Source organism: Neophocaena asiaeorientalis, unplaced genomic scaffold (assembly GCF_003031525.2).
Source record: "Neophocaena asiaeorientalis asiaeorientalis breed wild unplaced genomic scaffold, Neophocaena_asiaeorientalis_V1.1 scaffold225, whole genome shotgun sequence".
Lineage (NCBI taxonomy): Eukaryota > Metazoa > Chordata > Mammalia > Artiodactyla > Phocoenidae > Neophocaena > Neophocaena asiaeorientalis.
Genome location: NW_020172364.1, coordinates 3,197,748 through 3,219,660, shown reverse-complemented (window position 1 = coordinate 3,219,660; position 21,913 = coordinate 3,197,748). Strand labels below are relative to the sequence as shown.

Genomic DNA, 21,913 nt, shown 5'->3' with positions numbered 1-21,913 from the left:
GGGAAGGTGTCTGTTCAGGGAAGACGCACTGTGCTCTGGGCCATCCCTCCGTCGTGGCCGCTCTCGCTGGGCAGACACCAAGGAGTCAGTCTCTGTGTCATTGTCCAGGTTCTCCTGGCTGCCTCCACCAGCATGAGGGCTGCAGGGAAGAGAGGACTTGGTGGGGGAGGGGGCAGGCTGGGGGCTCCCTCCCCCAGCCCTGAGCTGAGTTGACGCAGACCTCCCCCATGGGCCCTCCCCACCCTCAGGTCACACTCACTGGAAGGATGGGGGCCGGGAGTCCCCAATGCCTCCTGTGCGCTCCATGGGCGGTGGCAGTTCCGATGGGTTGTCAGCACAGAAGGGAGCTGGCTCTGGGTGTGAGCCCTCAGCCGACACCAGCTGATGGGGAGAAAATGCATGGATAGTAGGGCACAGGGGCCCCAGGGAAAAGGGGATAGTTGGCTTCTGGCAGGGCATGAGACTTGGGGAGAATGAAGCAAGGGACATGCAGGGAGAAGAAACAGGACTGTGTTAGGTGAGCTGAGATGAGGAATGGACCCACTGCTGGGTTGATGAGGAGGCTGGGAGGCATGGGTTGGTGAAGTGGGATGGGGGCAGAGAACAAGAGTCAGAGGTCCAAGGTAGAGGTCAGCAAGTGACAGAAGGGAACCTGAGGCAAAGTACCTCAGAGGACATAGGAGACGTTTTTGTCTCCAACGTGTATTTCTGTCTCTCTTTTCCCCCTTCTCACCACTCCCTCACTTTTCACCAAAGCTATAGAATCTGGGGTGAGAGTCAGTTCAGTTAGAAAACTCAAGGAATATTCAGATACTGAAGCATAAAACCACAGTCTCAGCAATGCCTTTCCTCCATCCAGCCCACTGCAGGAATGCAGGTGGAGAGGGCTGAGGGGGGCTCCTTACCCAGGACACCACCCGGCCATTGAAGCAGGGCAGCTTGGCATTGTCGTCCGAGATCTCCTCCTTCACCACTCTGCAGGGAAAGGTGGGTGTCAGAGCGAGCTTTCTGAGGTGGAATCGGAGGCATCCTCACAACCCCAACTCTCAGGGGCTCCTCTACCCTAAACTGGGAATCAAACCACCAGCATAAGCCTGTTCAAATGGGAGCAGGGATGGGCTGACCAGGGACAGCTCTTTGTCACCACCAGGAAGACACCAGCCATGCCCAGGCCATCTGCCTTCCTGGGGCATCCTCTTGGTCATCAGGTGATTGCAAATTACACGACAAATCACTGTCCCCAGTGAGTGCAGTCGCCCCCTAGAATCTCGAGAGCTGTACCCATCCTAACAATGGCTCTCCTGGGCTGGACTTTATCTTTCCCTCTGACCCTAAACTAGGAAAAAGCACACCCGTATCACTGTTCTTCCCTTCTCATTTGGGAATCCTAATATTCTTCTGGGAGATGTGGATGAGGAATTTAAGGAAATTAGGAAAGAGAAGGGGAGAAGGCATTTACCAAACATCCTCTACTGCCACTATGACATTAGTAACAACTGCTCTCATATATTGAGCGTGTATTGGGTTGGCCAAAAAGTGCGTTCGGATTTTTCTGTAACATCTTATGGAAAAACCCCAAGGAACTTTTTGGCCAACCCAATATTATAGGCCAAGCACAAAGCTAAGTACTTTACTTGTATCACTTCGTTTAACATTCATAGTAATGTTATAAAATAGATACAGATGGGGAAACCAAGGCTCAGTAGGTTCAGAAATTTACCTACAGTCACACGATTAATAAGTGAAGAGATGGAATTTGAATCCTGGTCAGCCTGATTCCAAAGCCTTTATTCTTACCTATTATACCATCTTATCTCCCTATAGTTAGAATGTATAATCTTCACATCAGCCTCATTGTATAGACCATATGATCCTGATTTTATGAATAAGGAAACTGAGAAACAATCAGTAACTTGTTCAAGGTCACAGAGCTAGATGTCAGAGCTGGAATTCCACCCCAAGCTCGTCTGACTCCAAACCCCATATTCTTTCCATGGTATTTCACATTCTTTCCCGTACAGTGAGAGAGGTGATGTGGGTCTGTGTGGAGGGTGACGGTGTGGGAGACAGTGATGTGGGACATGGGGTGGCGGATGGGGGAAGGGTAGGATGTAGTCTCAGGCATGTAGTTTGGCCTGGGGCATGCAGTGAGGCAAGAAGTCAGACCACAACTACAATATGGGGCCAGGAAAGGAGATAGAAAAGCTTGAGGCCTGCACCCCCAGACTGATCAAATACCCCAGGAGCACAGAGCTAGAAAGCTGTGATCAGGGGCAAGAGGAAGACACATGCCTGGAGTTATGAGCAGAGAGGGAAGACAGCAAGGAAGGAGGCTGGGAAGCCCAGTCCTCCCTTTTTCTTAAAGCAGCTCCTGCCCAGAGCTTGGGACGTGCTTGGCTTCTTGTGATGCTCACATTCTTGGACTCACAGCCAAGTTCGAAGGCTGAGTCTGCCCTCCTCCCTCCCCTTCAGCTTTGGCTCCTCCACTGTTTCCAACCCCACAGCAACCCCAGGAAAGCAGCTCAAATCATCCTGCTCAGGCCCACCATGGCAGAAAGCCTGGAGACAGAACAAGCTAGAAAACAGGGACACAGAGATAGCTCAGACCCACCAGCCAGTCTGACCACAGGGCACCCCAAGCTCGCAGCCCCCATGGGAACTGGGGCTCAAATTAAAAGGAGGTATGTGGGTCACGTGGCAGGGACTGTGATCTGCTTTGGAGAGGGTCTCAGCAGCCCTGTGGTGGGAAACTGCTGCTGAGGCCCCACCACACAGCTCAGCACTACAGATGTTTCCTCTCTTTCTGGGGGTCACCGACAGGTCACCAAGGCTCTGCTGACTCACAATGATCAGCTGACCTTCGGGAGCCTTGGGGGACCTCAGACAGGCCTCCCCTTCCCTCTGTGGAGCTGAATGGCTCAGGGTTCTGCAGCATTTATGCACTCACATACACACACACACCCCAAGTGGAGTCGGACAAATCTGGGTTCAAATTCCAATTCTGCTACTTATCAGCCCTCCTATCTTAGAGAGATTTCTTGACTTTTCCAAGCCTTTGTCTCATCCTGGTAAGTGAGATTTGTAAGTGCCTGGCATGGTCCAGGCATACACTAAAAACTAGTTACTAACTTTGTCAATGTTTTGCGGGATCCATACCCTCTTTCTAACTAGGTGTAAGTTTCGAAGGGCAGGGGCCAAATAAATCTGCTTATCACTCCTTGTTCATTCAATTAAAAAGCCTTTGCCAAGAGCCCAGTGGGCTTTAAGTTTTGTGCTTGCCATTGCATGGATCTCAAGAAGCATTAGACCTGGAGCCTGTCTTGTCCTTGGAGGTTACTGTCCAATGCATAGTTCACATGAGTATATTGCAAGTGGGAAGTGATCAGAGCTGTAAGAGCAGCAGATGTGTTCACTGGACAGACATCTACTGAGTATTATTTAGTGTTAGGTCCTGGCTAGGAGCTGGGTAGGTATAAGGATAAATAGGAATAAGTGCCATAGCTTTAAAAGTGCAACCCAGAGGAAAGGAGAATTTGGACCTGGAGAAGACAAGGGAAAAGAAGTACTCCAGGTAGAAGGCCCAGAGACAGGCTAGTGTGTGACATGGAGCGGGGAGCAAAACAGTTAGTGGCCTGACTTCCCACGTTATTCCTCCCATGGCTCAAGGCCCCTCAAATGGTGGTACCTTGTTCTTCCACCCACTATCCCCTCAGTGCTGAAAATGTTTAATTCTTCTTCTATATCCCAAATAATTTAAGAGGGCTGGACCTACCCTGAGCTTGACAAATACTTCTGGAGACCAGATGGGAGTTGGGAATCCTCAAGTCTTACACACCAGAACCCCAGAGGGAGAGCCTGGAAAGCTGGAGGAGATGGCAGCCTTCCTCCTCTGACCCACTTTCCCATTTGTCAGCAGAGGTTGCTGGCCCCTGCCAGACCTCCGTCTCATGGGGCTGGGATAAGGGGCAGCCCTATCACCTATACAGTTTGCCAAGGCTCAGCATCTCCCTCAGAGAGGATGCACCTGTTAAATGATGATGATAATACCTACAATTGTGTGATTAATGCCTTAGACTTTGGAACCAGGTTCCTAATAAGCTCTGCCACTTATTAGCTGTGTGACCTTGGCTAAGTAAGTTACTTAAGTTTTCTGTGCTCTAGTTTCCTCATCTATAAACTGGAGATATTACTACCTATTCCACAGGACTGTAAAGAGCATTGAATGACTAAAGATTTGAAAGTCATTTAGATCAGTGTCTGCACACTGTAAGCACCATAAAAAGAGTTTGATAAATAAATGAAATACATATATAAATATATATTCCTCAGTTGTTCGTCCTCTGTGACAAGACAGCCCTACCAGGTCTCCTGATCATTAATCCTTCTAGAAATAAAAACAAAATCAATCTCCTCCACTTCATTTTTACCATAGTTCGCAACCCCGCTAAAATGGCCTACTCTAATATTTTGCAAAAGATGGTTCAAGTTCCAGTACCACTGATGAATGCAAGATGGCTTCAGGTGTATCTGAATGAATGTTTAATTCGAGAGTTAAACATTTATTTTTAACATATTTTAGAAAGAAATATAAATAGAATGTCAGACCTGTGGTTTCATATTATTGACTAGGTCAAACTAAGAAAGCGTGAGTGGGCTGACAGTGGATTTAAAGAACAATATTAAGTCAACAGTGAGCGGATATAATGGGGGTTAGGCCTGGCTTGACAGCAGCCTGGGGAGAGTGGGAGGCAGCCCACAGAGATCTAGGTTTAGGAGGTGGGGGCTAGGCCCAGTAGACTCTGGGATGAGTGGGCGGTGGAGACACAGGTCTAACCCAGTCCCTCAAGGCACCTGACCCCAGGGTGGCCCCAGCGTACTGAAATGCAGCTGATTTTCCCCTATCCCATACGCTGAGGCAGTATCTTGGTCTCTTCTAACTCCATTCTTCCTTTATCAGACCAAGGCATCTGCCCACCTCACTCCCACCCCTTGCAGATGGATCCCTCTTCAGCATCTTCCAATCAGGGGTCTCTGTCTCTGGACTGAAGCCAGACAATCATTACTACACTAGGAGTACCCAACCCCAAGGCAGGAACAACAACAGAAACAAGAATAGAAGCCGCATAGCACTTCCCACTGTACAAAGCACTTTCACACATATGAGCTCTTGGGCTCAACAAACCCTGAGTTCCAAGGGGAAATGTGACAGCAAAACATGCAGAAGACAGAAAAGGTGCTAGCGTCCCAGAGCCAGGAGCGCCGGGGTCCTTGGAGAGAAGCCAGGCTGATGAACACGGGGGAGAAGAATTTCTCCCCTCACTCAGCTCTGGGCCTCTGCTCTAAAGAGCAGCGTAGGCCTCAGGCTAGGCTGGAGAGGCGGCCTTTAGGCCGGGAGGGCCCGGGAAGGCCTTCCCCGCAGGCCTCCAGGCCCAGTGCCCAGTTAGTGAGGGGCAGGCTAGTGTGGGGGGCCTCCCCCTCCCCCAGTCCCCTGGGAGTTGGGGGGGGCGGTGAGGGGATCCACCAGGCTCCCCCTCCCAGGCCAGCTGCTACAGAACCTTCCGGCTCCAACATTCCATCCCCTCTTAAAGGGGAAGTCACTGCTTCCAAAACTCCGCCCGTCCAAAGCCCTGCAGCTGGGTGGATAAGACCCCTCCAGGGAGGGGAGGAGGAACACCAAGAGACCCTTCCTGGCCCTCCCATTAAGAGGCCCCAGTTCTGTGAGGGACTCTGCACCTGGGCTAGTGGGGAATCCTCCTCAGGGGTGAGGTGCTCTGCTCCCTGACAACATCCCCAACAGCCCACAAGGGACAGGGGAGACAGCTAAGTAAACATCAGAGCTGCAGGCCTTAGCTTACAGCCTGAGCACCCCCCAGCCAGTGCAAAGTCCCACAGCAGAGCCCTTAGATGCTCCATATTCCAAATATGGCTCTGAGTTGTGGAGCTGAAAAGATGGAGAAGGCGAAGGCCGAGTGCCGAACACCCGAAGTCTCTGCTAGAAAGGTGGCTCTGTTGGCAGGAGGAGGGTTGGGAACTGTGCTCTGGAACGGGTGGAGGGGGGGAAGGTGTGTCTGTGTGGGCCACTGGTCTCTGAGGAGGTGAGGGGGCTTGACTGCGCTGGAACTGACTGCTCTTAGGGAGTTGGACGTCCCCTTAAACGAGGGGACCAAGGTCCCCCACAAGAGGGGAAAGGAGAGTCCCTAGAGGGGCTGGAACTCCAGCCTCTGAAAAAGCCAGTGGGGACCAAATGGCCGAGTCGCCCCTAGAATCCAGAGTAGGGGTAGAAGCCAGTGTAGCAAGGGGAGTCCGAACTGGCCGAGTGGGCCCCTAGAAGCCGGAGGGGCCGGGGTCCCCCGGAGGCGAGGCGGGGCCATCCTCACCCGAAATCGTCGTCCATAGACTTGAAGAAGAACTTATAGCTGGGTCGCTGCAGAACGCCCTTAAAGTCCGCCAAGGTGACGCGCTCGGCGGGCAGGGGCAGCTTCACCAGGTACGGCGTCTCCTGCCCGTCCAGGTGGTAGATGATCTTGGTCTCGCCCATGGCTCCGGCCTCGGGCCCGGCGGCCCGCGCGCTGCCTGCTCGGGCGGCGGGGCCTGGCGCGGGCCCACCCCCGGCTGCAGCCGAGCCGCGCTGGCCGCGCGGCAGATGGCCTGGCCCTCGGCCGTACCCCGCAGACACCCCGCCCAGCCACCCTGCGGTGCTCAGCTCCTGCGCGCTGGTCCCAGGCCCAGAGGGGAGCGTGGCGGCGGTCGCCTACGCTCCCAAGGATGGAAGGGCAGATCTCTCCAGCCCACGTTCCCGGACTCTTCAAGGCCCTGGCTCTGGACCCAAGGGGGATCGGCTGCTTCTCTACAGCTGGGGAGGGATGTAATGTAGGGGTCGCTTTGCTTTCTGAGAAGGGACGGGGGGCGCGGTTTTGACCATGTATCGCTGGAGAAAAGGGACCTCGACATGGCCTTTTAGGGTCTGTTGAGAAGCACAGCTGCTATCACTGAGTCTACCAAACAACTCCTTAAGGTCAGAACAAGATCGAGTTGATTCCTTCTTATAACTTCAGTACCTAGGTGTAAAGCAGTGGTTTAATAAATGGGTTGAATGCAGAATGAGTACAGGAATGAAGATGCGTGTGAGACTGGGACATGAAGTCTCAAGCCAGAACTATAACAGGGGAAAGAGTAATATGGGTGGTCAGAGAAGGCCTCTTCCATTTGAGTTAAGACCTAGAACTAATGAGGAAGCAGCTATAAGAAGGTCTGGTCTGGGGGAAGAGCATTCTAGGCAGAGGGCACAGTGAAGTATAAAGGCCCAAGGCAAGAATAAACTTGCCAAATTTGAGGAACAAAAAGAAGGCCATTGTGACTACAATGATAGTGGTAGATGAGGCTGTAAAGGTAGACTGGGACCAGACCACATAGGTCCTTTTAGGCCACAGTAACAAATACGGGCTTCTCCCACTCCATTTTGTATACTGTTGCCAAATTAGCATTTCAAGATGAAGGACCTCTTTCAGACACCTCTTCAACTCAGAAACCTCTCCACATTCCGCAATGCCTTCCAAATATCCTTAGCATGATATTCAAAGCTCTCCATAATCTAACCTCTACCTACCTTTACAGCCTTTTTTTCATTATATCCTGACTAGTTTTGACTTAAGCAATTCAACCTACTTGCCAGGCCCTGCACACACCTTGTATATTTTTATTTCATACCTTTCCCTCTACTTTAAAATTTCATCAAAGTAATATGTGTGCATAGACAAATATTAAGAAACCTTACAGCAGTCCTGTCTCATTTCCCTCCCCACCCCCACCCCAGTGTACCTTTTTTTAGCTCATATTATTTCTTGATATATGCATTCTACACATTACTTATTGATTTCCAATTTTGATTGATGGATTTACCTTTCTTCCACCTCCCCCTAACCTCTTAAAATGATAAGATCACATTTTTTGGTTAAGATAATACAGTACTTATATTACTTATAATATAGTATTGACATTTAACTATGAATAAATGCTTCCTTTACAACTTTTCCTCCTGGCATAATCATTTTTTAAAAAAATTAATTTTTGGCTCCATTGGGTCTTCGTTGCCGCGTGCGGTCTTTCCCTAGTTGCTGCGAGTTGGGGCTACTCTTCGTTGCAGTGTGTGGGCTTCTCACTGCGGTGGCTTCTCGTTGCAGAGCACGGGCTCTAGGCGCGTGGGCTTCAGTAGTTGTGACTCGTGGGCTCTAGAGCGCAGGCTCAGTAGTTGCGGCGCACACGCTTAGTTGCTCTGCGGCATGTGGGATCTTCCTGGACCAGGGCTCAAACCCGTGTCCCTGCACTGGCAGGTGGATTCTTAACAACTGCGCCACCAGGAAGTCCCAGCATTAATCACTGCCTTGCTTTTTCATTTTTTTTTTCTATAGTGTACCTATCATTAAATCTTTCCACATACTCTAATAGGTTCTCAATTCATATTTTATTCATTCAGCCCAATGTATTAGATAATCCGTTTTCTTTTCTGGGGGCTTCCATTCCATTGCTCTGGTCTGCACTGCTGGCTGTCTCAGCCTGTGAACAGCTGTCATCCTGGGACTTCTCTGCATCATTCTCAGAACTCCCTTTACCTCTCATCTGTGTTGGATCCCAGTTTCTTGGATACTTTACTCCTTTGTTTAGTAAAGCACATCCTTTGGTAGTTCCCCTTGAAAGCATGGGAAATAAAAACTTGTGGTGGGGGGTAACTATAATGGAAAAGAATCTGAAAAAAGTATATATTGATATAAAACTGAATCACTTTGCTGTACACCTGAAACTAACACAGCATTGTAAATCCACTATACTTCAATAAAAAGTTTTGTTTTGAAAAAAATTTTTAAATTTGGGGAGAAACTTGAAAAGATGAAAGTATGATTCTGAGTTGAAAGTAATTCTCCTTCAGAATTCTGAAAGCATCACTCCATTGTCTTCTAGCTTCCAGCGTTGCTATTTAGTGATCAGTTTGATCTCTTTCCTAGGCACTTGTTTTTAACTCTTTTTAAGTCTTTAGGAAGTTCTATTTATCCCTGAGGTTCTCAAATTTCTTGATGTGGCCTTGGTGCTCATTCACTGTGCTAAGGCATTGGGCGAGCCCTACCCATCTAGAAATTCAACAATATTTTCTTGAATTATATAATAACATCACTACCATTTTTCCTTTTTCTGCAACTCCTGTTAGATGTTGTACCTTCTGGATTGATCCTTTTATCTTTTTCTCCTTCATCATCCATTTCATTTTATTTTCAAATGATTTCACCTTTTTGTAAGATTTTAACATTACTTCCAAACTTTCCCCTATCCAACTGTATAGGTAAAATATTCACAATTAAAAATTCAATAAGTATATAAGGATGGACATATAATTTCCCTATTTGGTTCTGTAGTCCTCCAGTTCTCAGTAGGAAAAGAAAATTCATATAGTTTTTTAATTTCTAAGAGCTCTTTTGTTCTCCAATTCTTTTCATAGCACTTTATTCATAGACACAATATTTTCCCTGAGTTTTGAGAATTATAGCCATTTCCTCCCCTAAAGTTTTCGAAAAGCTCCCTACTTTGTCAGTTTCCTTGGTTTCAATTTTCTGGTTGTTTTGGTCTCTGCCTTTCATAGGTTGGAAGTTTCTTCAAATGTTTGGTGGCCTTTAACAGTCTATTCATATGTAAGAGTGAGATACTAAAAATCTGTTTGGAAGTTCTGTCCATGTATGCAGGCTAACAGGCTTCAGTGTTCAGTGTACGGTGAGCAGAAGAAGATGGCTTTTTTTTGTTTTGAAACAAAATTCTAAGTATTTGTAGGCCTTTGGTCTGCAATTGTTTAGTTAGTTTTGGCCAGGAGGTATAAGCCAGTGTGTGCTGACATTCAGAGCCCTACCACTCATATACTTTCATTTAATCCCTCATTTTCAATCTAGCCCCTCAATCCCATCCCTACCACCTCTCCTACCGAATCCAGAGGTTCTAAAGATTTATTTTCCTTGAGGTTCTGAAATTTCATGGTGTTACTTTGTTCATTATGCTGGGCACTCATGGGCTCTTGTCAGTGTAGAAACTCATGACCTTTGGGTTTAGGAAACCTTCACAGACATTTCTCTGAAAATTCCTCCCCACCATTTCTCCAGACTAAATCTCCCATTTCCTGCAGAGGAGAAGTAGGGGTAATCACTTGGTTGGATCAGATGAAGTGGGGACCTGGGGGAGCTTTTTCTCATACAGATCTTTGTCTGATTCTTCTCCATTCCACCCCCAGTTCTCAGGACCCAATCCTTAACCCCTCTGCTGAGCCTTCTCTGGGTTCAGAAGGGCACACTGGTTTGCTTCTTGTTAATAACCACCTCAGCAGGTAGAGCCCATCTCATTCTGCTCTGCTAGGTCAACTTTCACCCTTCCATTTATTTTTTTCCCCAAAATGTTGATGTCTCTCATTCATTGTTGTCACCTTCTGTTTTCCTTATCATTGAGTCACGTGCCTTTTTTGAAGAATTCCTTTGTTACCATTTGAAAGTGGTTTTGGTGTAAAAAGCTCATGAGTTTTTTCTTTTTTTTTTTTTGGCCGCTCCACAGCACAAGGGATCTTAGTTCCCTGACCAGGACCAGGGATCAAACTCATGCCCCCTGCAGTGGAAGCACGGTGTCTTAACCACTGGACCGCCAGAGAAGTCCCCAAAGCCCATGTGTTTAATCTGCCATATTTAAATGGAAACCCTTTGCTTTGCTCATAATGTTCCCTCTATCCTTTCTATTTTTTAGGCCACTCAAGTGTCACAATCCTGTAAGCCTTCCCTAATCACTGCAACTAGAAGGAATATTTTCCTCCTAAAAAGTTCTATAGGCCACTTCTGATCTCTGCCACCCATCAGGTATAAATCAGAGGTACCCTACAGTTGCTTGTATTTAACTGCCCCTATTAGGTCCATGCCATAACCTTCATATGCTCTCTAGTCACTAGGTCCTGTATTTGACAAAGAAGAAACTGAAATTTACTGAATAAGAAAAGTAAATTAAGTCAAACCCTGGCCAGCCTGTTTTTCCCTCTTTAGAAATACTGAGTAATGCCCCTTAATACCCCTTAGTACAGTTCAGTATCCCCTTCCTCATCTTACTCCTCTCCACCCAACTGAAATGAAGAAAAGGCAACCATTTTACCTGTGATGTCCAGGAGGGCCACTTGTTACCAAAGACATCTGCTACAGTTTAAGTGTTAACAGAGTAAGGTTTATAGGAAAGCAACAAAGAGCTCAAAAAGGTGAGATAGAAGGGCCTGTCTCATGTTTGAGGTTAAAGGAGACAATACAGGTGACAAATTCCAGCTCTAGAGTCCAATAACAAATCCTTGCTCTATCAATTACTAGTTACAGGACCTCTATGAACTTCAGCCTCTTCATCTGAAAATGGGGATAAGACCTACTTCATAGGGCTGATGTGAAGGTTAACTAAAATAACACATGAAAAGTATTTAGCAAAATGACTGGGGACTTTCCCTGGTGGTCCAGTGGTAAAGAATCTGCCTTCCGATGCAGGGGATGCAGGTTTGATCCCTGGTCAGGGAACTAAGATCCCACATGCCTCGGGGCAACTAAGCCTGTGTGCCACAACTACTGAGCCCGTGTTCCTCAAGTAGAGAGCCCACGTGCTGTGGAGCCCGCACCACAACTAGAAAGAGAAGAAACCCACATGCCACAACTAGAGAGAAGCCCGCACGCCGCAATGAAAGATCCTGCATGCCGCAACTAAGACCCGATGCAGCCAAAAATAAATAAATAAATGTATATAAAAAACAAATGTCTGTCATGCAGTAGATACTCTCTCAATATTAGGGGACAGCCCATTTCACAGGTTCTTCCTCTGTTCTTAGGATATCCATTGCTGGCTTGGGGTTGTATTTGCCTCTGGGGGCAATTTCCCTTCACTGAGACATTGAATATGCTGAAGGAAAAAGAATTCTGGATTATGAGGCTCAAGTCCTTAGCTTTACCCCTCAAGAGTCATGAGACCTTGAGCAAATTCCCTTATCTATAAGATGAAAAGTAGCCCAGCTTCTCTGACAGTAGTACTGGATCAAATGGACCGAGCATGTGACAGACTGGCAGTGGTTAATGGACTTCACATATGCTTGGCATCATCACCCTCTGACAGAAAAGTGTTCGGACTAGGACTCTCTACAGAACTAGGTTCAGGCACACCACTCCAGGACCACAAATTGGCCCACAAAGTCTGGAAAAGAATCTAGACCCTCTACCACCACGGCCATGGCAATGGTCAACTAGCGAGGCACCACAGTCCCACCTAGTGGCCATAACACCCCTCTTCTCCCTCTCCACCAGGTGTTAAGAAAGGCTACCACATCAGAGGTTGAGAACTCTTTGTTGACCTACTTCAACTGCTGATCAGTCAGAGTTGGAGAGAAACCAAATATACCCCTCTCTCTGTTTTTTAATATTAACAAATACAAGCAACAGAGAGGGCCAACTGCTCTCTGCTGTTCCCTGAGGGGAAACCAGAGCACAAAGCTGTTCTTCTGGCCTTCCTCTAACTGCAGGGCCTGCCTAGCTCCTCCTTAGGCAGAGTTGTTATCCAGCCCAACTTCCCTCATCTCAACTCCCCAGTCAGGATGGGAGGCACATGGCTGCTGGCGGTGGGAAGAATACTGTAGCTCCAGCCTCTGCTCCTTTAAGTCTCAGCTCAGATGGTGGTCACTCATCCTTCTGCAACTAGCCTCTCACTTGCCCTGGCCCAGAAACCAGGAGGGCAATCAACCACACCCACAGGAGCAGGTAGTGCGACTTCAGTCATCTTCAGATGACTCCTCTTCTGCCTCTTTTAGCCACTGGATGAACCTCTGCAGCTGTAAGGAAGCAGAGCGGAGAGCTACTGAGGGAGGGGCACATAACCCTCCTTTTCTCCTTAGCAGATAAACAGCTCTAACAACCAGAGTCCCAGGGACCAACCACCTGGAGTCTAAGGCCAGGAGCCAGGGAGCCAGGCAACCACTGCAGTGACAGGAAGGCAGCCTGACTTACCTGCTGGTTCTTGCGCAACTGCCGGCCCTTGTCAGTTGTATCCCTTTGGCTGAACCAGCTCAGGATTGTTTCCTCAGCCAGGATCTCCAGCTGGTAGAAAGCCATCAGTACCTGCAGAAGGCCAGCAGAGGAGATGAGATCTCAAGGGCCTTGCAGGGTTCAGCGAGACATAATGGATAACAGAGGAAGAGGAGGCAAGATCTAGTGCCTCTCTACCAGGCCCTCAGCCTCCTTCTACACACGGAGCAGCCTCCTCCAAAACAGGTAAGAATGAGCTCTTCACTCTGATACTGGGACAGGTTTGACTTCTGGAACTATTGCTGGGTAGTGCTTTGCACATTCCCAGGGTAACCTCCAAATGGTTGCCTTACTAGTTTGGCTCCAAGCTGTACTATCCCAGCAATAAGCACAACACTAGGGGTGGATGAAGCTGTTAACCAAACTCCATACGGATTCATGTCAGTCTATTTTGTGTCTCCACGGAGGTCACCAAGGCCTGTTTCAAAGTAAAAGCAGGACTGTGGGGCTTGACGTGGTATTCACCTTGGCCATGGAAGTACTAAGGGCTTCATGCTCCAGGAAGAAGTCCTCAATGGCTGCCAGTGCTTCCAAATGATCAGCTGCACGCTTCATGTAGTTCCTAAAAACAGGGCTCCAGGTCTTGAGCAACTGTGGAAGAAAGGAGAAGTTGCAATATATTCCTGAGCATGCACGTACACCTGGACAGCAAAGAAAATCAATATTGATAACATGGGTCTTTCAAGACAAGATGGGGAGTTCCCTGGTAGTCTAGTGGTTAGATTTCGGCACTTTCACTGCCATGGCCCAGGTTCAATCCCTGGCTGGGGAACTGAGATCCTGCAAGTCACATGGCAAGGTCAAAAATTTAAAAATTTAAAAAAAAAAAAAAAAAAAAAAAAAAAAAAAGACAAGAGGGAGATGATACAGGTCCTGTGGAATTATGTCAGAGGGACTTGGGAGTGCTGGCAGTCAGGAATGGGGAAAAAGAAATTTCCTAGGGAAGGTGAAGGGGGTCAGATGCTGCAGGCTCCCTCAGAATACCTGTTTCCAGCCTAAAGGTTCACCTCATTCTGGGTCAAATCATTTTCAGTCAGACAATATGACAGTCCAGGTCTATTCTGGGTATACCTTTGGGGTCTAGTACTGTCTGAATACTGCAATCTCAAAGGCCACTCAGTATTGAACCTAACTTGACTCCCCTGGACCAGCCAAACCTGCTCTAGAACCTAATCTGTGTCCAGAGGCAAGGAGAAAGGAACCACAAGTAACATATATCTCACAAGACCCTCTACTCCTGACTTCCTTTAAAGTCAAGCCCAGTAAGGATGTATAGCTGTCTCCACCCAATCCCTTGTACCCAGCCCCAATCTTTGCTTACGGGAATCAGCAGGGCACAGTAGCGGTTTGGGTCGAGTGGGGAATCCGCGTGTTGCAGGGGGAACTCCAGGACCACATGGCTCAGCACCTGCATCACCTCCTTCAGGCTTATGTTGTAGGCGTACCTGTGGGGAGACTGGGGTGACACCAGGGCCTTCACTGGCCCTTTCAGCATACTGTAGGACTATGACTTTGGCAGGACACTGGGGGAGAGAAAGTCAGATGGAACAACATGGAAAGAGAGGGTTTTGGAAGGAGGAAGTCTATGCTGAGGCAAAAACATAATGTTCTCCTTGCTCCAAATGCTACCGGCCTTGTCCAGTTGGGATGTCGAGGGAACAGGTTCCTATTTGGAGAAGAAGTAGGAGAGAACCTACACCTGCCTGGGATTACCCCGAGGAGATGAGAATAAGGAGGAGCTGCTCTTACTTCAGAGAGTTGATCTCTAGGACTAGATTGTCACAAGAAATGTTCTCCTCCTTGCCCCGCTGTAGAGTTCCCAGGACTTCATTCTGGAACACTAAAATCAAAGCAAGAGTAAGTTCATGGGCCAATATCACTCCAGGATGCTTTAAGTCATCCAGTTCTGACTTTATGCCCAACCAAACTGGAGGCTTTCCTCTTTTGTCCCAGACACTGCTCCCCTGGCCACTTACCTTTGATGTCATCCATCTGTGGGGAGCCTGCCCGGCTATCTAGCTCTTCAGAATCCATACTTCGCTCACTTTCAGTTTCGCTCTCTTCTTCCATGTTGATTTTGAGTCCTGAGAATCCATAAAGGGTGAGAAAAGAGAAAAATACTGAAAGAGCCATTGACAGAGAGCAATATATCTGCTCAGTCTGCATAAATAAAGTAATGAACAAGTAGTCTGATTCTGAAGAGTTCAATTTCCCTCAAAATAATCTGATATAGAGGGTGGGTGGCAGGAATAAGGCTTAGCTCACCCCACAGATTCTGCCGTAGTTCCTCCTCTTCCTCCATGTTCATGTCTGCTGTTTTCCAGAGGTAGCCCTGGCCTGCAACTCCGACTTCTGCTGGATTGTAACCTGGAAAAGGCACGGATCTTTAGCAAAGGCCCAGTAGAAGCACCAACCCCTTAGGGGGAACCTTGGTTTTTCTATGGGGCAGAGAGACACACAGATAGATGCCCCACACCTGCTGAGCCTCACACCTTTCAGCTTCACCTTCTCCTTTTCTTTGTCAGCCCCAGAATCATCACTGAACTGACCATCATCCTCATCATCTTCGGCATCGGGAGGGTGCAAAGAGATCACCGAGCCCTCAGGCAGCGTGATATCTGGGCCTACCACCACCTGGAGGAGAAAAAAGGAGTGGGTGGCACAGACTGATTAGTGTGTTGGGGAAAAGTACATCCTGAAAATCAGAGTGACTTTTATTTACCAAGCCAAGTAGAAGGTAAATGAAACCACTGGATTGGGACTCTCAATTCAGGGTGGACTGGGTGGACTTAGGCCCCTTTCTGGCTCAGCATAACCACCACTCAACTTGGGGCCTATGTGCAGTGTGGAACAGGTCTTACCTGGGAAGTGAGGACACAGCGTGGCTTCAGGATAACTTTTTCCTTGACCTCAGCACTGTCACAGAGCACAGACTGACGGATCTGTGCTCCAGCAGCCACTCGGACGCCCTGCCATAGGAAGGCCTCGTCCAGCACCACGTTATCACCTGGCTCAGGACAGGAAGGATTCCTGGTCACCCAGGGCCCTAATTCCAGACCAGGGCCGTGTGTGGAGAATGGGGCTGACTGACATCAGCACAGCTCCCACCCAGCTCTGCTACTCCATCCCCAATTCACCAGGAATACCCTCTCCCTAAGCTTGGGCCAGAGACGCCTGACTACCCTCCACGAGGTTTACAACAATTACAGACTATATACTGGACTTAAGAACCTGAGAACCCTTAAGATTTCTGGGGACTCCTTGAGCTCAAGAACCTTATTAGAATTAAATCCATGCCTAAAAGTAGAACCAAATTATTCCACCTCTTCTTGTACATTTTAGAATTAGAATCTTATTGTTGTTCTTTTAAAGGGGTGGTTCCATTACAAGCATCACTTTCTTATAACCAAAGCAAGTTACTAAGAGTAGAAAGGACACTGGACTTAAAATCAGAACACTCAGATTCAAGTCCCAGCACTGCCTCTTATTAGCTATGACCTTGGGTGAGACAACCTTACAGCTTTTTTGTTTATCTATAAACTTATCTATAAATAATACCTACCTCACAAGGTTTTTAATAATGTATGCAGAAGCCCTTTGTAAACTGCAATGCACTAAACAGATGTTATTATTGCATGTTAATTATCCAGTTGGTCCTGAATGTGAATATAGGGTACCCTGAAATGTGAAGAGTCACCCAATAACAGGCTCACAGGCCACAAATTAAAGTATCACTGTTTTTACATCCCTATTTCTTCCTTTATTAAGGCAGCCACTCTAGTTCCTTATTCTCTGGGACTATCCCTCTGTATCGTTTTCTGGAGACATGGGTTCCCCCAGGTTCCTGCTCCTAGGATGGCCAGCTTGACCTCCCCACCTGTACTCACCAATGTGACAGCCGGGGCCAATGACACTGTTGGTGATGGAGCAATTGCTGCCAATGACAGTGCCAGAGCCCAGGAGCACATTTTCCTCCAGTATGCTGCCATGACCCAGGCTGACCTCAGGCCCTCGGTAGATGTTGTGTCGGGAGTGAGTGCAGCTTTGGGTTGTGCTGTCAGTGAAGTTCGCCTCTGGGGTGAGAGGGTAGACCCATCGGCGGATGACATCAGCGCAGATAGCAGCATACATGTGTAGGTTGGAGACCCGGGCACCATATTCCTTAGTTGTTACATGCATGTGGATCTGGTTTCCTAAGATCTGAATGAGGAGAAAAAAAGAGAGGTCACCCAAGCAAGCAAGAGAGAAAGAACATCCCAGGTATAATTCTATTCTAACTTTCTTAAGTTTCCTACTGCCTCTCAATGTCACAGCCAAGTGGCCTGAGACTTTTCTCTGTATACTGCTTCCCTCTCCTCTCCAGCTCTTTTCCTTTCTCCTAAGGTTTAATAAAACATAGAAGGGGACCAAAACTCCCCCAACCCTGCCCAAGGGAAAACAAACTTTCACATTATGTGTAATGGTGGATGTTCATGTTTTTAGCAATTAATCTGTTGATCTTGAGATGTTTTTAGCATGTCACTGGTGGTCAGATGGTATTGGGGATCTGCCAAAAACCACAAATGAATCTTTTGCTTTTGTGTGTCAGTAGGGTCTACTGTGCCCTAAAAATGGGCAGAATAAAAAAGCAAATGGAGAGAGAAAAAAAAGGGGGACCAAATTTATCAGCATTGAGATAAAATCACAGCCTTCTTCTAACGAGGCATTGGGAGCCTTTTCTTACCTCCTCATTTACTAACAGGCCTCGCACAAAGTCATCTCGAGTTTGGTAGTCGAAGTTGTCTGTAAAGAGTTGAGCCACCTGTGTGGGGAAGTCAGAGGGGGCCAAGGTTAAGCACTATTCTCTGGAAGCAAACACAAGCCCCCCAGAGACCTATCAGACACTATGACAGCAGGATATGGGCCAGAATCCCAAAAAAGTCTGCCAATAAGATACTGGGGTCAAGATGATAGCACCTATTTGCTGTAGATAAGAGAATGAAGGAGAAGAAATATACCCTGGCCTTTTAAGGGAGTGATACTAAACCCTCAGAGTTCTACTCTTTAGATGTGCAGCCTTGGCCCTGAGGAGCTCACCTGAGGAGAGCAGATGCTGATATGACAATCAAGTAAATCATAGCGAATCTCCACTCCATCTCCACTGCCCTGGAACAAGCTCTGTGGGAAGAAGTTACAAGGACTTTATTATTATTATTATTTTTTAATAAATTTATCTATTTTCTTTTTGGCTGAGTTGGGTCTTCATTGCTGCGTGCGGGCTTTCTCTTGTGGCAAGCAGGGGCTACTCTTTGTTGCGGTGCGCGGGCTTCTCATTGTGGTGGCTTCTCTTGTTGTGGAGCACGGGCTCTAGGCGTGCAGGCTTCAGTAGTTGAAGCGGGTGGGCTCAGTAGTTGTGGCTCACGGGCTCTAGAGTGCAGGCTCAGTAGTTGTGGTGCACGGGCTTAGTTGCTCCATGACATGTGGGATCTTCCTGGACCAGGGCTCAAACCCGTGTCCCCTGCATTGGCAGGTGGATTCTTAACCACTGTGCCACCAGGGAAGTCCCTACAAGGACTTTAACTCATCTCTCCTGCTGAAGCCTGTCACTTTCCCACCTCAAGGACCCCAGATACCCACACACCAGAGGAAAAGAAAAACGTTGGAGGCCTTGGGTCTTCTGGAAATGGAGCACCCGGTTTGTGGCACTATCCACAGCCACTACCACATTGTCCTCATGGCAACGAGTTGGGTGGCTGGGGGATGACTCCTTGAAGATCATCGTCATCACAGACACATTTTTTTCCAGCTTCCGTCTTAACCTGTAAACGATAGGAGGGAGAGAGTTGCAAAAAAGCAGTCTTAGGGCTCTGCTGGTCCCAAACCTCATCTCTACCGTTTTCCCATCCTGACCTGTGTTCTTCCAGGGCTCTGGTAATATTGATGTTTGAGATGACATCCCCATACACTAGAAGGAAGTCAGAGCGCACCAAGGCCTTAGCATCAACATCACGGAGAATATCCCCCAGTGATCTATATAGCTCTGATGTAATTATTCGAACCACGTTGAGGGATGTAGGGCGGCACCACTTGGATTTCCTAAAGGAAGGGAGGTGAGGGGAATGAGTAAACCAAGCATAAACATCATGCAGAGCTTCCCTATTTTTTCTCCCCACTCAACATTCACACTCCTTTGCTATGGCTTTTTCTGGGTTCCTGTCAGCATCCTTGAATTCAAAGAGGTTTATGAACTATAATTAATGGTTTCAGCATAGTCTGTCACTAGTCTTGTTTTAAGGGTTAGAGAAACATGGCTATTTCCTCTCCATACCCTGACCCCTGTCCCTAAACATGGATTTGAACTAAAAATCCCGCTGAGACTTAGGTTATACAAAGTATCCTGGGAACACACATTTCATGCCACTTTTCTCCTTCTAAACCTCATACCAAATTTAGGAGCTGTTTGATGGAGACCATGCTAACATCCTAGTCTTTATTTCCTAAGCTTCCATAAATCCTGAGATTCACTCTTTTTCAAAAACACTTCGCTAAACATTTGTTACGTGTTTACTATGTGCGTGGTACTAAGCTAGGCACCAGGAATACAAAAATGAGGAAGAGCTCAATATTTAGAAGCTCAGTGGAAAAACAAAGATATTACTCTTGTAACTTGCATATTGGAGCCACTAAATAAAAAGCAAAACCCATTGGGTACAAACTTTGTGAGATTCAGAAAAAATCCAAATGCTATTCTTTAATCTTTGTCACGGCTTCAGCTGCTCACCTCCTAAGTGAAGAGAATGCCCTTAGACCTTATGATGGGATCCAAACAGACAAATTTTTCTCCCTCATAATCTCCTCTTATTTAGTTATATCCATCCTAAGGAAACTGGGAAAAAATGGTGAAACATGGAAAGAAAAGTTGCAGAGCCTTACAATAAATGTTCCTTGATTTGGGCAGCCTTCCAGCAACAAAAGACAAAGGTTTCCTGTACACCTGTGGCAGTCAGAAATTCCAGAGTGTAGTCAATTAGCGCCACATTGGCCAGGGGCAAGAGGACCTGAGGGTAGGAGATGAAAAAAAGTCATGAGGGTCCTCTGAGTATCATTCTTTTCCCCATTTCAACCACAATTTTCACTCCTCTATCAGTATTTTCAAACACTAGTTTTTACTTTATCTTTCCTATTTAAAACTAATCAGGCTGCTGCCTTTGATGTTCATGGCATACTCTAAACATCAGAGTCTAATGGGTTGCAATTGGGATATAGTAGGCATGGAATCTACTTGCTTAGCATCAGACGCAGAGCCGGTATAGAACAGCAAACTATCCCTGACAAAGGATAATATAGAAATCAATTACATCTCCAGAAGCTTAAGTACCACTAATGCTTTTTTCCCCATAAAATTTCCTTCCTTGATCCCTTTCTAAGAGTCAGGGGCTAGCCATCCAAATCAACTGTACAAAATAAACAGCCATTAGACTATTTAGAGGGAGTGGTGAGTCAAAGAGGTTTTTCCTGAACTGAATGCAAGTCCTTTTCTTTGAACTGGGGACTGCTGAATGACCCAGCAATCCCTAGGACTAGCTCAGTCCAGTTCCCCAGTGTCTAGACAATACTGGGGACGCGGGCAACCAGCCACTGAACCTGTTCTGTTCTCCTTTTGACAGATAGCACTAGCTGTCACTAAAACCTGAAAAGAAAAAAAGCACACTATAAGAGATCCAAAACAGCTGTTACTATGGAATCAGACCAGCCTGCTCTTTTTTTAGGCACACGACCCCCCTTTTGGAGGCAAAAGGAGGTGACAGTCCCTTTCACCTAAGGATTTTTCTTTCCTCTACGTAAGTGCGGCGCAGCCTCCTCTTGAGGCACTGAATCCCCGTGTGAAGGCTTCTCACAAGCACTGCTTCTTCATTAGCCCCTGCAGGCCTCCCAAACCTGAGGTGGACAGCATTACGAGTGCCCAAATCTGCCTGCCACTCACTTGGTCAGGCAGTCGTCAGGGCTTTAGACGGTCTCTCCGCCTTCCTCCTAACCAGATAAACCCGATTTCTGGGAAAGACAGTGGACACAAGTCCTTCCAGAGCGCGCCTCACTAGGCAGCCGAAAAGATAACTTGGTCTAGCTCCGCCACCTCCGGACCCTCTGGCAGCTTTCGCGCGCGGCGCTCACCCGAGGCTGGTCCTTGGAGATGGGGAAGAAGCGGCGGTTGAAGCTGTCGGCCACCAGAACTGCTTGTAGGGGCGGCGGCTGTTCCTCCTCCGCCCCTCTGGCTGCTCCACCGCCGCTACCGCCGCCGCCGCTGCCACCGCCTGCCGGCCCGCTGCCGCTGCGCTTGTTGGGCCGACCGACCACCACACCAGGCGGCGCCACCACAGAGGCCGCCATCTTCTTCTCTCACAGTCACCACTTCCGCTCGGAAACTGACACGGCACGCAGTAGGGGACAAAAAGATCCAGCACTCGAAATGCGAAGCACTAGCGAAGGGAGGCCGGGAGGAGCTGAGGAGAAAGGAATGCGCACGCGTCTCCCCTAGCCCTGCCTGAAGGCTGAGCAGCAAGAAGCACGGCCTGGGGCCCTGCGGCGCTGGTGGCCGCATGTTGAGGCGCCCGGGGTTGGGGTCCTGTGGACTGCAGACTCCATCTGCAAGTATTATCGGCTGTCATTTGTTCGTGAGCAAGCTGAGATTCTTGGTGGATAATGAGACACGTGGTCTCTGCGAAGCGGCCAGATCCTTTCTGGATGTGTAATCTTCTCCGCTCCAAGCATGTTAAAAATTGTGGTCCTCCGTCTTCATTCTCATCACCTAATGTGACCCGGCA

The 21,913-nt window shown here is 47.9% G+C and overlaps 2 protein-coding genes across 3 annotated transcripts in view; both read right to left on the bottom strand.

The window, feature by feature from the left end:
• DVL3 (dishevelled segment polarity protein 3) overlaps positions 1-6,590 on the bottom strand; it is a 16,525-nt gene extending 9,935 nt beyond the window's left edge. The window contains exons 1-4 of one of the 2 annotated variants that reach the window (XM_024768031.1): positions 6,378-6,590; positions 906-975; positions 260-381; positions 30-139 (exon numbers count right to left, since the gene is read on the bottom strand). In XM_024768031.1, the coding sequence (XP_024623799.1) occupies positions 30-139; positions 260-381; positions 906-975; positions 6,378-6,538 (463 nt within the window). In that variant the 5' untranslated portion in view covers positions 6,539-6,590. The remainder of the gene's footprint in view (positions 1-29; positions 140-259; positions 382-905; positions 976-6,377) is intronic. The other variant, XM_024768038.1, reaches the window with a different exon arrangement.
• Positions 6,591-11,767: 5,177 nt separating this feature from the next.
• EIF2B5 (eukaryotic translation initiation factor 2B subunit epsilon) lies at positions 11,768-21,507 on the bottom strand. The gene is made up of 16 exons (XM_024768835.1): positions 21,264-21,507; positions 20,025-20,149; positions 19,002-19,187; positions 18,733-18,910; positions 18,189-18,269; positions 17,836-17,913; positions 17,000-17,312; positions 15,974-16,119; positions 15,605-15,746; positions 15,378-15,479; positions 15,089-15,196; positions 14,862-14,952; positions 14,434-14,557; positions 13,578-13,703; positions 13,035-13,145; positions 11,768-12,859 (listed from the first exon to the last, which is right to left on the bottom strand). The coding sequence occupies exons 1-16, from the start codon at positions 21,477-21,479 to the stop codon at positions 12,800-12,802; spliced, it is 2,187 nt and encodes a 728-aa protein (XP_024624603.1). The 5' UTR covers positions 21,480-21,507; the 3' UTR covers positions 11,768-12,799.
• Positions 21,508-21,913: the final 406 nt, after the last annotated feature.

Bases quoted from the DNA above. Each gene is read 5' to 3' on its own strand.
- EIF2B5 (XM_024768835.1), bottom strand. From the start codon at position 21,479: ATGGCGGCCTCTGTGGTGGCGCCGCCTGGTGTGGTGGTCGGTCGGCCC. The intron at 19,188-20,024 runs GTAAGGCTCTGC...CCCTTCCTTTAG, and splicing joins CAAATCAAGGAACATTTATT to GAAATCCAAGTGGTGCCGCC. The intron at 18,911-19,001 runs GTCAGGATGGGA...TATCGTTTACAG, and splicing joins AGAGCCCTGGAAGAACACAG to GTTAAGACGGAAGCTGGAAA.